Here is a 12,757-nt window from a genome sequence, read left to right as displayed (position 1 = left end):
GAAAGTGCCCGGCTTTTATGAGCACAATGACTACTTAACCTTCATATCTTAAGCAAATATACGGAAGGGGAGCTGGCCCTTCCTGGCCTCTCACTGATAGCGTTTGCTCGCCGCTAGTGTAAACTGAAAAAGAGCCCCCGAGTGTGGAGGGTGGAGAGAAACCAAGAGCCAACTGCATCCTATCCCCCTCCCCCAGCCCCGAGTGTGGAGGGTGGAGAGAAACCAAGAGCCAACTGCATCCTACCCCCCCCAGCCCCCAGTTTTAAGTTGCAGTTCCCCGTCCCCCACCCTGATCGTTATGTCTTCCTGGAAAGCTTATCTACACACGGGGGAAGATTGTGTCTGGAAGTGTACGCCATGCTTGGTGTTTCTTTTCCAATGATAGACTCTTTAGCTTATCATTGAATTGCCCATTATTGCAGGATGTATAAAATTCTCTTCCATGAGATGTGTCTTTTGCATAAAAGTTTATGATTGTAAACTTTGAATTAATATTAAATTCTTGGGAATAATCTATATTCTATCAAAAAATAGCTCACAAATACAGTTCTATGGTGGAGCTTGGCTACCATGTGTGAAGCCCACATTCACCCCCAGCATTGAGTCACCAGATTCCAACTTTGTGTGATTTTTGATTGTGCTCTACACCATTATATTTTAATTGTGTATGGTGTGTGTGTGTGTGTGTGTGTGTGTGTGTGTATGTAGTCTTTTCTCTTATATTTGTTCTAGAAATTGAACTTAGGCAGTCAGACTTGCATTGCTGGATAGCAAGCAACTTTACCCACCGAGGCTTCTTGCTACTGTACAATTGTTTTATTTAAAATTTTACTTATTATTGTGTATGTGTGTGTGTAAAATATGGGGGACATATGCATGTCATGGCATGCGTGTGAAGATCAAAGGACATTTTGGAGTCAGTTCTTGAGAGCCTTCCACCTTTATGTGGGATCTGAGGATCAAACTCAAGCCATCGGGCTCTTTCCTGGCAGCTGCTTTTTACGTACAGAGCAATTACCACCCCCCTAATTCTTAATAGAAAATAAATATTTATTCTTATTCATACATGGAATTCGTTGTCTGCCCCTCATATAAGTCTTATTAAACATTTTAGCGCTTTATCTAACTAGCAAGCATACTCTTATTTGTTTATTATTTTTAATTTTTTATTTAAGGCAAAGGGTGTTGTTGTGTGGCTTAGACTGGCATTGCCCATACTCTGTGGTCCAGGCTGACTGCAAGATGCAGCAGTCCTTTTGCCCCAGTTGCTAAGTGCTGAGATGCAGGCAGGAGCCATTACAGGCCACTGGGATGTCTTTACACAGCCCGTGACACGGAAACCAGGTCTGTTCAGTTTACGGAGAGAGAATGGGGGACTGAGGCAGAGACAGGGGACTCTCTGTGAGTTGGACGCTAGCCTGGTCTACAGAGTTAGTTTCAGGACAGCTAGGACTGTCAAGCAGAGAAATCCTGTCTCAAAAAAACAGAAACATGCAAAAACTTTCTGGAACACTTCTGCCCAGGGTTGAGGGTAAGGATGGGGGGGTAAGATCAGTATCCGTCACTCATTTGCCTGAACTCTGTGGACCACTTACTCAGCAGACAGTCTTGATCACTTGCTATATTTCAGACAGTGTAAGTGAGCCTCAGCTTGTGCTGGGCCATCGTCTTTCTGGTTCCGTAGGAGAGCAGTTTTAGGACTCCCTGGATGGAATCAGTTCTGGAGTACGTGAGAGTGCTGAGAGTGGCTGGCCTCGTGTTTTGTCTGGAGCCCTGGTGTGAATGAATCCTGTGCATATTTAGTAGCCACGGTTTCTAAAAAATACTTTAGATTCATACTTGGTTGAATATGGGACATGGCTAGGGAGGGCGGAGGGCCCACCGTGTGTTTTCCTTCTGTTGTCTTGATGCCGCATCCTGAGCAGACTTGTTCTGGGTAGTATCCAGGAGTGCTGTTTCATGTTGTTTACCTACAGCCTGTCACATTGCCACAGGACATGTATGACACACATTGGTGGATCAATACAGACAACGGCAGAGTCCTGTGCTCTAAGTACGAAAGAGAAAACATTGGTTTATTTAAGGGTGATCTTTTTGTAATGGAGAAGTCTGAGGGGACCACCCTTCTTACCACACGGTCAGCGGCACAGTTGGGAGTGCTCGGTGTCACCTCTGTGGTGTTCTTGACAGAGGTGTTTAACTGGAACCTAATCTTGAGGAGGTGACCAGAACAGCAAAATGTTCCATGTCATAACAGAAGGGGCGGGGGAGGTTAAAAGCTTCTTAAATGAAAAGAGATTAAAAAGATGTAACAGCTGTGTTGAACAGTGTGTGACTGTGTCACCCCAAAGGAGCAGTTCACCCAGGGACCTTTGCATGTGAATTGGCTGTGAGATGCTAGCATCCGTGAGTTGTGCATGGTAATGGTGCCATGGCTGTGCAGGAGAGTGTCACTGACATTCTTAACTGATTTTGATAAAGTAGTGATGAATTTAGTGACGTAGGACTAATTCCAAGATACTTTCAGAAACTATGCAGTTATATCTAGGTGAAAACATTTTCAAATTTAGGCAAGATGAGTCAGAGCCTTGGAAATAATCTTGAAGATTGACAAGTGGGATTGTGTATAATTGGCAGAGTAAAGGGGCAGCTGACAGCGGGAGGAACCTATTGGCCAGCTGTACACCAGGCAGTGAATTAGAATCTAGAATATATAAAGAGTTGCCATCATACCCCCAAAACTCCGTTTAATAAATGGGGCAGTGAACTGAACAGATAGCTTTTAAAAAGAGAATCACAAACCACCAATAAACACATTTAAGCATCTTGAACACAGTTGGAGAAATGTGAATTAAAACTACTCTGAGAGTCCATCTCATCTTAGTCAGGGTGGCTAAAACCAAGAAAACAAATGACAACAAATGCTGGAGAGGATATAGGGGAAAAGGAACTGTATTCAATATTGGCAGGAGTACAGACTGCTGCTGCCACTATGGAAATCAATGTAGAACTTTCCCCAAAAGTTGAAACTAGAATAGCTATATGACTCAGTTATCCTGCTCCTGGGCATATGCCCCAAGGACTTTAAGTCCCCATTACAGAGACATTTATACATATTTATGTTCATTGCTGCTCTGCCTAGATGTCCATCAATAGATGAATAGATACAGGACACGTGGGGCATATGCATGGTAGAAATTTATTCAGCTATGAAAGAAATGAAATTTGCAGACATGGGTAGTGACCATAAAGTGAAGTAACTCATTCAGAAAAATCAATACGGCATGTTTTCTCTCACATGGATACTAAACTCTTATATATGTGTGAATGATGTAAGTGGATACTAAACTTTGTATGTGTGAATGTTGTAAGTTTAGCCATGAAGTTATAAAGGAGACTATGGGGGCTGGGAGAGGGAAAGAGCCTGGTGGGATCGGATACAAGAGTGGAGATGACATCACTGAATAGGACTTCAGAGAGGTTTTTGGGATCCTAAAGTTCCTTCCAAAAGCATGTTCTCCACTGATTTGTGGAGATCCCTTTAGGCTTTGCTTGCTAAAGGTCACGCCTCTCAACACTGTCATACTGGGGGCCAATCTTTCAACTAGTAAACCTTGGGAGACCAACCTCATCTTGGTTGGTCTGTGTGTTTCTGGGCCTCTGTAGGTTTACATTGTCTTTGACTCAGGTGTGGAGAATTCCCAGATCACACCACTGGCTCTGGAGATTGTTTGGAGTAGTCATTGACCTCTGCTTCTGGTCAATGTGTCCCTGGTCTTTTCTGTTAGTTGGGAGAAGCAACCAACAGAGCAGGAGATTAGTGTTGTCAGTGGGCGCCTTGGTGCCGTGCTCCTGTCCTCAGTGGGACTGTGTCAGCTGGCAGCACTGTAGACTACCTGTTTGGGGCAGGGAAGCCTTTTCTGAGTTCTCAGATTCTCATGGGAAATGAAGAAAGGGAGCCCAAGAAATGAAGTGACCACTGTGACCACACTTCTCCATTTCAGAGCCTACTTTGTATATGTCCTTGTCTCTGTGCCAGGATGAATGAGAAGCCCAGTGCCCCAAAGGCAGCCTGACCACCTGTGCAGTGATATCCAGGTTAGGTGCTATTTGGGGGTCACTGTCCCATCCCAGAACATGGGAGGAAAGAAAGTTTGGGTTTCTAGTCTTTCCATTCCCCACGATTCTCTGTTTTCCCCCAGTGGTCAATGATGTACTCCAAGTTGCCATCCACCAGGACCTGTAACCATGTTAGATGCTAGCCATGAGGCCTTTGTGTGCGGTGGGAGGGCTTGCTGAGCAGCTCCGTAGCATTTCCACAAAACACTGACAACTAGAGTAGGCCATAGCATTTCCTCTCCACCTGACCATCGTATGTCCTGACCCTCAGAAGCTGACTCTTGTGGAGAAGAGGTCTGAGCAGGGCTTTGCTGTTTATACTCATTCAATGGCACTTCGTAAACCCTGGGAAATGGAGTCTGACTTCAGAACCTTCTGCAGATAGTTTTCTTCCTTAGTTCCCCTCCTCCTCATCAGCAGTATGTTACCAGTGTGGATGTGCAAGCCAGTCTAGATAGAAAAGGTTACCGATGGTCACACAGCCTCCTTTATTGAGGAGGGCTCAGTACTGATATTGAAGGGTTCTGAGCCACCCTTGTCTTGTTGGCACTTGTGGCCATGGCTGGGTGTGTGATACGTTGTACCATTGCCAGATGTCCTTGGGTGCAGGTGGACACCAAGTCTGTGCAGTTAGAAGCAGGCTTGCCCACCAGGGCACTCGGCTGCCTCACTCTACTGAGGACCTTCTGGGCAGGGAAGGGAGGACCCAGATAGAAGTGAGGATTCAAAAGTAGAGGCATCCATAGGTGTTTGGTTATTTTGAATCCCAGTTAAGATTTATGAAGCCCAAACTCAGCTTTAGGGCTAGTCTCCACTCCAGTTTTGTAAACTGGATTGTAACCCAGTATGGAACCGAGTTTGGGAGTGAGAAAGTTTAGCAACTATTAAAGGTTTGTGCACGCATGGTGACCCAAAACAAACCAAGTACAGAAACATGTAGACTCAGAGTTGTCTCTGGTCATGCTTAGTCACACCATGTGAATTCAGAGCCTTGGTTCTGAGCATACAATGTGCATATTCTATCACACGTGCACAATGCCAGCGAACTCTGGAAGACATCTTGGCTCAGAATGAAAATGGTTGTTAGGATCTGTAGGCTTCTTACTACGCATACTAAGATTTCTGTTCCTATGGAAACTAATTACAGAAAACAAAAATTTGTAACATTTTCCTGCCATCATTCTTCAGCATGTATTAAAGTAATAACTCAGCTAGAGAGACGGCTCAGTGCTTAGAAGTGTGTACTTCTCTTTCTTGTAGAGGACCAGAGTCCAATCGTCATCACTCACAGTCCTAAAGGATCCACCACCCTTTCTGGCCTCTGTGGGCACTTCAGGCACAGACACAAAATACCCACATACATAAAAAAAATGTATGTATATTTTAAAAATTACTATCTCTTTGCTATTAGCTCCTGTTTGGATTACTAACATGAGTTTCATGAATAGTTCAATAAAATTAATTTTGGATTAGGACAGAGTTTTTAACACTTTCTGAAGTGGTTCCAAACGAACTTTTCTCTTTTTCCTTTTATTTTTTATTTTTGAGACAGAGTATCTCTGTGTAGTCCTGACTGTCCTGGAACTTGCTCTGTAGACCAGGCTAGCCCTGAACTCACGGATATCCACCTGCCTCTGCCTCCTGAGTGCTGGGATTAAAGGTGTGTGCCACCACTGCCTCCCTTTTCCATCTTGTTACTACATATTTATGCAAAGCAGCATGTTTTCAGCGCTGAGATTATAAAGTGAAAATACTGTTCAATCCTGAAGATGCTGATGAATATTCAGCCAAGAATTAAATGGTACATCCATCTCATTAGTGTGCAATTTACTTTCATTTTTAGTAAGTGGTAGAATATGTATACCAAAGAATTGTTCTACTTTTTTTTTTTTTAAGACAGGGTTTCTCTGTGTAGTCCTGGCTGTCCTGGAACTCTCTTTGTAGATTAGGATAGCCTCAGACTCACAGAGATCTGCCTGTCTCTGCCTCCTGAGCACTGGAATTAAAGGTGTGCTCCCCCCCACGTTTGGTTTACAATACATTTCTTTTTTTAAAAACACTTTTTTATTATGTATTTAAATTAGAAACAAGCTTGCTTCCCATGTCAGTCCTAGCTCTCTCTCCTTCCCCCTCCATGCGCACATTCCCCTACATTCCAGCCCCCCACCCAATCCCCACTCTATTCCCCAGGGATGGTAGGGCCCTCCATAGGGGATCTCCAGAGTCTGTCATTTCATTCCGGGAAGGGCCTAGGCCCTCCCCCAAGTGTCCAGATAGAGAGCATCCCTCATTGTGGGATGGGTGCCCAAAGTCCATTTGTGTGCCAGGGATAAATACTGATCTACTACCCAAGGCTCAATAGATTGCCTAGGCCTCCTCACTGACACCCACATTCAGGGGGTCTGGATCAGTCCCATGCTGGCCTCTCAGCCATCACTCTGGGGTCCAAGATCTCCCCCTTGTTCAGGTCATCTGTTTCTCTGGGTTTTACCAGCCCAATCTTGACCCTTTGCTCATCACTCCTTCCTCTCTGTCACTGGGTTCCGGGAGTTCAGTTCAGTGTTTAGCTGTGGGTATCTGCCTCTGCTTACGTCTGTCACTGGATTGAGGTTCTAGGATGGTATATAAGATAGTTGTCAAAATCATTGTCTGGGAGGGCATTTAAGGTACTCTCTCCACTATTGCTTAGTTTGCCAGTTGGTGTCTTCCTTGTAGATCTCTGTAAATCTTACTAGTGCCAGATCTCCCCTTAAACCTAGAACGACTCCCTCTCTTATGGTATCTCTTATCCTGCTCTCCTCTATTCTTCCCCCAACTCAACCTTTCTGCTCCCTCTTGTCCTCCTCTCCCCTCCTCTTCTCCCCCTCTCTTTTTCCTGGCTCCTTCTCCCCTCCCTACAATACATTTCTTAATGATTATTACCCATAAATATTTGGGCCAAAAGAGTTTTTGAGTGAAAAGTTAAAAAAGCTCTAAGGCTGCAGAGGTGGGCCAATGGTTACAGCACTAACTGCTCTTGCAGGGCTGGAGTTCTGTTCCTAGCTCACAGGCCAGGTGGCTCATGACCACCTGTAACGCAGGCCCCAGAAATCTGATGACCTCTTCTAGCCTCTATAGGCAGCTGCACGCATGCACTTGGCAGTACACACACACACACACACACACACACACACACACACACACACGCACACACACACACACTCGTGCATGCAAAAATTAGGCAAGCTCTGCCCTAGACAGCCTTTTCTACAGCTTGTTCATGCTGCTTTTACATGGGGGACCTCCCTTTGTGGTACAGTAACAGGTAGGACATTAAGAGCCTCTTGGTAGCAGCCCCACCCAAGTTACACCATTATGTACTTCTGGAGTCATTGGCATAAAGAAGAGGGCAAGGTGTTTATTGTCACTCCAGGGACTATAGGTAGTTTTACACAGTATGGGCTTGTTGCCTCAGCTAATGGCAGTGTCTGGGTATGAGTATAGCAGCAGCTTTGTATTCAGGGTATTTTAGTACCTTTTGATATTCAAATTAACCTTTTTCCTTGGTATTTAAAAATGGCTTTAGTGCAATGGATACTGAGAACTGAAAGTCTCATTTACTGGTACTTTTGTGTTTTTTTTTTTTAAGAATTTTGGTGTGTGTGTGTGTGTGTGTGTGTGTGTGTGTGTGTGTGTGTGTGTATACACCATGTACATGCAGCGCCTGCAGATGCCAGAAGAGGGCATCTTATCTCTTGGACCTGAAGTTACAGGTGGTTGTGAGCCACCCAACATGGGTGCTGGGAACTGAACTCTGGAAGAACAGGAAGTGCTCTTAACCACATTGCCATCTCTCCTTCCCCTTGTTTAGATTAAACAAAACAAACACTGTTGTCTTCTATCCTTTGTGGAATTTTAGATACTTAAAACAGGGAAAAACTGTGGACATTACCTGGACCAGCAATGCTCTGTGGGACCAGGTCATACTTGGAGTTCCTCTATTACTAACTTCTGAATGGAGTCTGAACTCTGCCCCCCACCCCCATCTGCAGACAGCCAGAGAGTCTCTGAGAAGTCTAGGGCCCAGCGCCCTCATGATTCCATGCTTCTTGAACTCGGTGCATCTGGGTTTGGGGTACAGTGTGCATCTCTGTGCTTTTCCTGGTTTTTCGGGAGGGGACTCATCTGCTCTCTTTACAGCTGCCCATTTTGCTCCTTCTAGCCTGGGTGGTCCTTGTCTGAAAGTGACCTCAGTGCCACAGGCTGCCTTCAGCTCACCTAGGCCACCAGGCTCTCCAGCTGAGGCTCAGGAGATGAGCTATCTTATTGACATGTTGCCTGTGTCAGTCTGTCAGGTCCCCTGTGGCCCTGCTAACATTTCTCTGTTGTTAGTTAAGGCTATACAGGTGGTGTAGCTCAGCAACCGAGGCCTGCTCAGGGCTGGACCCTACATGGCCACATTGGCCTGGCTAGCTGGGCAGGCTCTGCTGACTGAGCTCAGCCTACTGGTTCTGAGATCTGGCTCTTAGCACTGGGGGTGGGGGAGTGGTGGGGTTCTGAGCAGCGATATGAAAGGTGCTTTCTGTGACAAGTGGAGGGCCGGAGGACAAGGGCTTGGTCACTGAGCTGTAGAAGTGTGGGCCAGACTTGTGTTGTGGCAGACAGTGTGTCACATCTTTTATCTTTACTGGCATGGGCCTGCTCACTGAGTTGCCCAACAGCCCTTCTTTCAAAAACAAAAAAGTGGACAGGACAGCCACAGCCAAACTGTTGAAAAGAGGCCAATTTCACCATACCTTCTCCCCAGCTGTTCATCCCTATGATGGAGATTCATTATTTAAAAGAAAATCAATGTGCCTCAGCTGCCTGGGCCCCCACCCGACACGGCCCTGAGCCTATGAGAGAGTTGTGTAATGCCCAAGGGCAGATCTTGTACTGGGGTGCCTTCCCTCCCACCGAGACAGTGACATCAGCCTGGTCACCATGGCCATGGTCAGACCAGAGACAGCAGCCAAGTGGCTGGTGTGGGGAGGTGTGGTTTGATGTTTTGACTTTAGGTTCAAACATGGCACAGGGCTGTGGGGGGAGGGGAGGAGAACACTAAACTATGGGGCAAGTTGCAGGTTTGTTGTTGAAAGCTAGAGCAGCTGGCTGTGGTAGCACACTCCTGTAACCCCAGTTGAGGCTATGACAGGGAGAAGATGAGTTTGAGGCCAGTCTGGGCCACACGACGAGACCCTGTCTCAACAGGCAAGCAAATGAGCCAATACATACTGATGTTTTCAAAGTTAAGTTCTGTGTTCCGTGACTGAAAAGGGTGAGAAAGGTTGTAACGAGTGCGGCCATTGTCACTGTGTCCAGAAAGTGCAGTCTCAGGTGAGACTGTGCGCCGGTCCCCTCCTGCCTGTGTGTTCCAACATGGCTTTGATGCGACTGCTCACGGTACGGCTGTGTCTTTCTCCTCCCCGTTCATGTGTGTTTGTGCATGCAGTGTGAAGGATGGTGCCCCAGGGCCTTGTGTGTCCCAGGGCAGGGCTTGGCTTTAGCTCTTTCCTTGCTATTAGTTTTCCTTTAAAAGAAATATATGCTGATATTGATGAAACCCCGGGCCAAAAGAAGTTTTGCTGATCTTTATTTGGGGGACAGTGTTTAAGGAGTGGAAGCGGCAGGTATATAGATTACATTTGCATGTGCTGGAGTTTTTCTTTAGGAATAGTGAGTGCTAGGAACAGAACTCAGGGTCTCATGTGTCCTAGGCAGGTGCTCTGCCTCCAGCCCCTGCTGAAATCATTCAAACTCTCCTCTGCCACATACAAGAGTATAGCAATTGGACTGTAAAATATAAGCATTGGACAGCTTCCCCTGGGTGGGGGGAGGGTGGACCAAAAGATGAGCAGAAAGGTGTCACTGGCTAGTTCCCCTCACCATTGAGGATTGTTGCCCTTCAGCTTCAAGTTAGGGAGGTGTTGGACTGACTAGCGGAAGACATACTTCCTGTCTGCAGCTCACCCGAGCAAGCCATTCAGTCCACTTCCCCCTGGTCATGTGCTACCTCATCTATGTAGTGAGATTGCAGTGGTGCTCGTGAGAGTGCTCACGCCCTCATCTTCAGGGGGCTCTGCAGTTCCTTCAGGATGCTTAGTCTCCACTCCATTCCTAGAAAATTCTCTGTGGCTGCCTCTGAAGCCCATTCCTTCAAATGGATCAAACACACCTTCCTTTAAAGGCTGCCTCGGCCTCGGCCATGGAGCCAAGTGCTTTCTCCACCAAGCATGTGCTGTGCAGCCACTGGGTGACTGGCCTCTCTGTGGGTGACTTCCCAAGTGATGGGGCCCCTGGGTGACTTCTGTCCTGATGCCCCATAGCTGCTGTCCTGAATGACTGCTCCTTTTTGGACCCCTTGGAACTTGTTGCTGTGGCGATTGTTTCCATAGCAATGTCTGTTGCCCCAGCAGGCAGCTGATGAAATGGCTCCTGAAACTCTGGGGTCCGTGCTGAGCCTGCGTCCTCCCCACTCCTTGGCCCCTGCCAGGGGTGTTGGGAAACACTGGGCACAGAGTGTGGACACTGTAGGCCTGTTTTTTGTTTTGTTTTTTTGTTTTTTTGTAGGTTGGTTTTCAGGGGTGGTGACTTCCTGGGGTTCCATGGGGTTCTTCATCTGCTCACCGGAGTCTTAAAGAGGCATGTCTGTTCTTTAGAGGAAGAAACAGAGCTGGGAAGGAGCAAGAGGTGAGGGAGGGAAGGAAGCTTGCACCTTTTCAAGGTCTGAGGACGGACACTGCTTAACCTTGTTTTCTAACACCAAAAGTTAGCAGAAAGGAAACTGAGGCCCACCCAAGTCAGCCAGAGTCTATGAGAGTGTCAGGCCAGTTCAAGAGTCCATGTTGAGCTACTCTGTGCAATATGGAAAGTTCCAGTTTGCCCTCTGGCCAGAAGCCTTACAAGAAATCCTGCCAGGGGTGTATTACAGGTCACTGTATATTTGCAAGTTTCTATCTTGCTTTCTAAACTGGCAGAGTTTTTGTTTTTCCTGGTGGGTACTCAGAAGGCCTTTCCCTCCCTCCTTCCCCCTAACAAAATCGCATTTGTCGCCTGTGACGCCTGTTTGACGGCCACATATTAGTGATGATCTGAAAGGAAGTGAGTGGTCACAAAGGTGGCTTTTCTTGGGTACCACAGTGCCTCAGATGAAGTTTACTTCATGCTAATATGACTCTTAATTGTGACCAGTGGAAATAAGATTGGTCAGGTCCCAGAAGCCAGTGTGTACTGCCTAACAGAAGGGTTTCTCTGTGTAAAAAGTCAGCCCGCCTACTCAAAGTAATTATAACTCTTGTTATAAATTTTAGAAGATACAAACCCCTTAGTATTTGAAAGGCCCTGTTTGTTTTGATTCAAAACCAGGCACAAATTTATCTCTCAGCTCAAAGCCCCTGACAACAACCCAGAAAGTCAGACCTGTCAAAGTAGATCTTTCACAGAGCCCTTGTGAGCGCCTAGCTGTGAAACACATTTTGAGAGTTGCTGCTTGGGACTGAAGAGGTGGCTCACTTGTTAAAAGTATTTATTGCTCTTCTAGAAGTCCTGGGTTTAGTTCCCATGTTAGGCAGCTCACAACTGCCTATAACTCCAACTCCAGGGGATTCAACAACCTATTCTGGCCTCCATGGGCATTGTATACACACATACACACACATACACATACATACACACACACACACACACACACATACACACACACACACACACACTTTTTTAAAAAATGTAATAAAAACAGTAAAATTAGCCTGTCAGCAATGGTTTTATGCACTTTCTTAAAAGTATAAGGTTGAATTCCTGAGAGTCAAAGGGCCTTCCTAGTTTTAACTTCCCTTTGGGCATTGCTCACAATCAGTTTTCCCCTCTCGGCTGTTTATAGCAACTTTTCAATTTAAACTCTACCCTAAAGAGTTAGTGCTGGCAAATCTCGTTGATGTCAAATGTCCCCTGCTTGGCAGTGGCCGCATGCCCAGACCATGTTCTGAGAATGGCAGACTGCCTGCTGTATTGCCAAAACTTTCCACAGAGAGAAGTTTTGCAAGGGGTAGGCTGGGGGGGGGGCAGGGAGCTAGGGGACTGTGGAGACCACAGTGGGGGTGCTCTTCTTGCTGGTAATAACATCCCCATTCTCTTAATAACATCCCCACTCTCTTTGCATAGGTGAAGCTTCTCTCAGGGGAGAACCCAGAATGCAGACCCTCCCGGTGGCCTCTGCTCTCAGCAGTCACCGCACAGGCCCACCCCCCATCAGCCCCAGCAAGAGGAAATTCAGCATGGAACCTGGGGACAAGGACCTTGACTGTGAAAACGATCATGTCTCCAAGATGAGCCGTATCTTCAGCCCCCACCTGTAAGTTCTGCCCCTTTGGGCTTATGCTTGCTCTAGGCCGGGTTTCCTTTCTCCTTTCTGCCCATATTGTCATTATGATTTCATGATAGAGGACATTGTTTATAAAAGATAGGTGGTGTTCATATGCCAGGAAGGTGTCAAGCTGACTTTAGTAATTGGTCCAGAGATGAAATCTTACTTCCTTTCAACTCCTACACCCTCTCCCTCTTGGAGGCCAGCAGCCCTTAAGACCTCCTGTGGGCATGGCCTGGAAAACCTGGCTTGGTGCAG

The 12,757-nt window shown here is 46.5% G+C and overlaps 2 protein-coding genes across 7 annotated transcripts in view; one reads left to right on the top strand and one right to left on the bottom strand.

Annotated features, from left to right (window-relative positions):
• Atg7 (autophagy related 7) overlaps positions 1–12,757 on the bottom strand; it is a 278,976-nt gene that overhangs the window by 13,875 nt on the left and 252,344 nt on the right. The gene's annotated exons all lie outside the window — the stretch shown is intronic.
• Positions 1–12,757, top strand: part of Vgll4 (vestigial like family member 4) — a 108,351-nt gene that overhangs the window by 63,688 nt on the left and 31,906 nt on the right. For all 4 annotated transcript variants that reach the window (XM_013110403.3, XM_005066120.4, XM_040738131.1 and 1 more), the window contains one exon: positions 12,298–12,487. In XM_013110403.3, the coding sequence (XP_012965857.1) occupies positions 12,298–12,487 (190 nt within the window). The remainder of the gene's footprint in view (positions 1–12,297; positions 12,488–12,757) is intronic.

The sequence above is a fragment of the Mesocricetus auratus genome, unplaced genomic scaffold (genome assembly GCF_017639785.1).
Source record: "Mesocricetus auratus isolate SY011 unplaced genomic scaffold, BCM_Maur_2.0 Super-Scaffold_100676, whole genome shotgun sequence".
Taxonomy (NCBI): Eukaryota; Metazoa; Chordata; class Mammalia; order Rodentia; family Cricetidae; genus Mesocricetus; species Mesocricetus auratus.
This window is presented reverse-complemented; position numbering and strand designations above follow the sequence as displayed.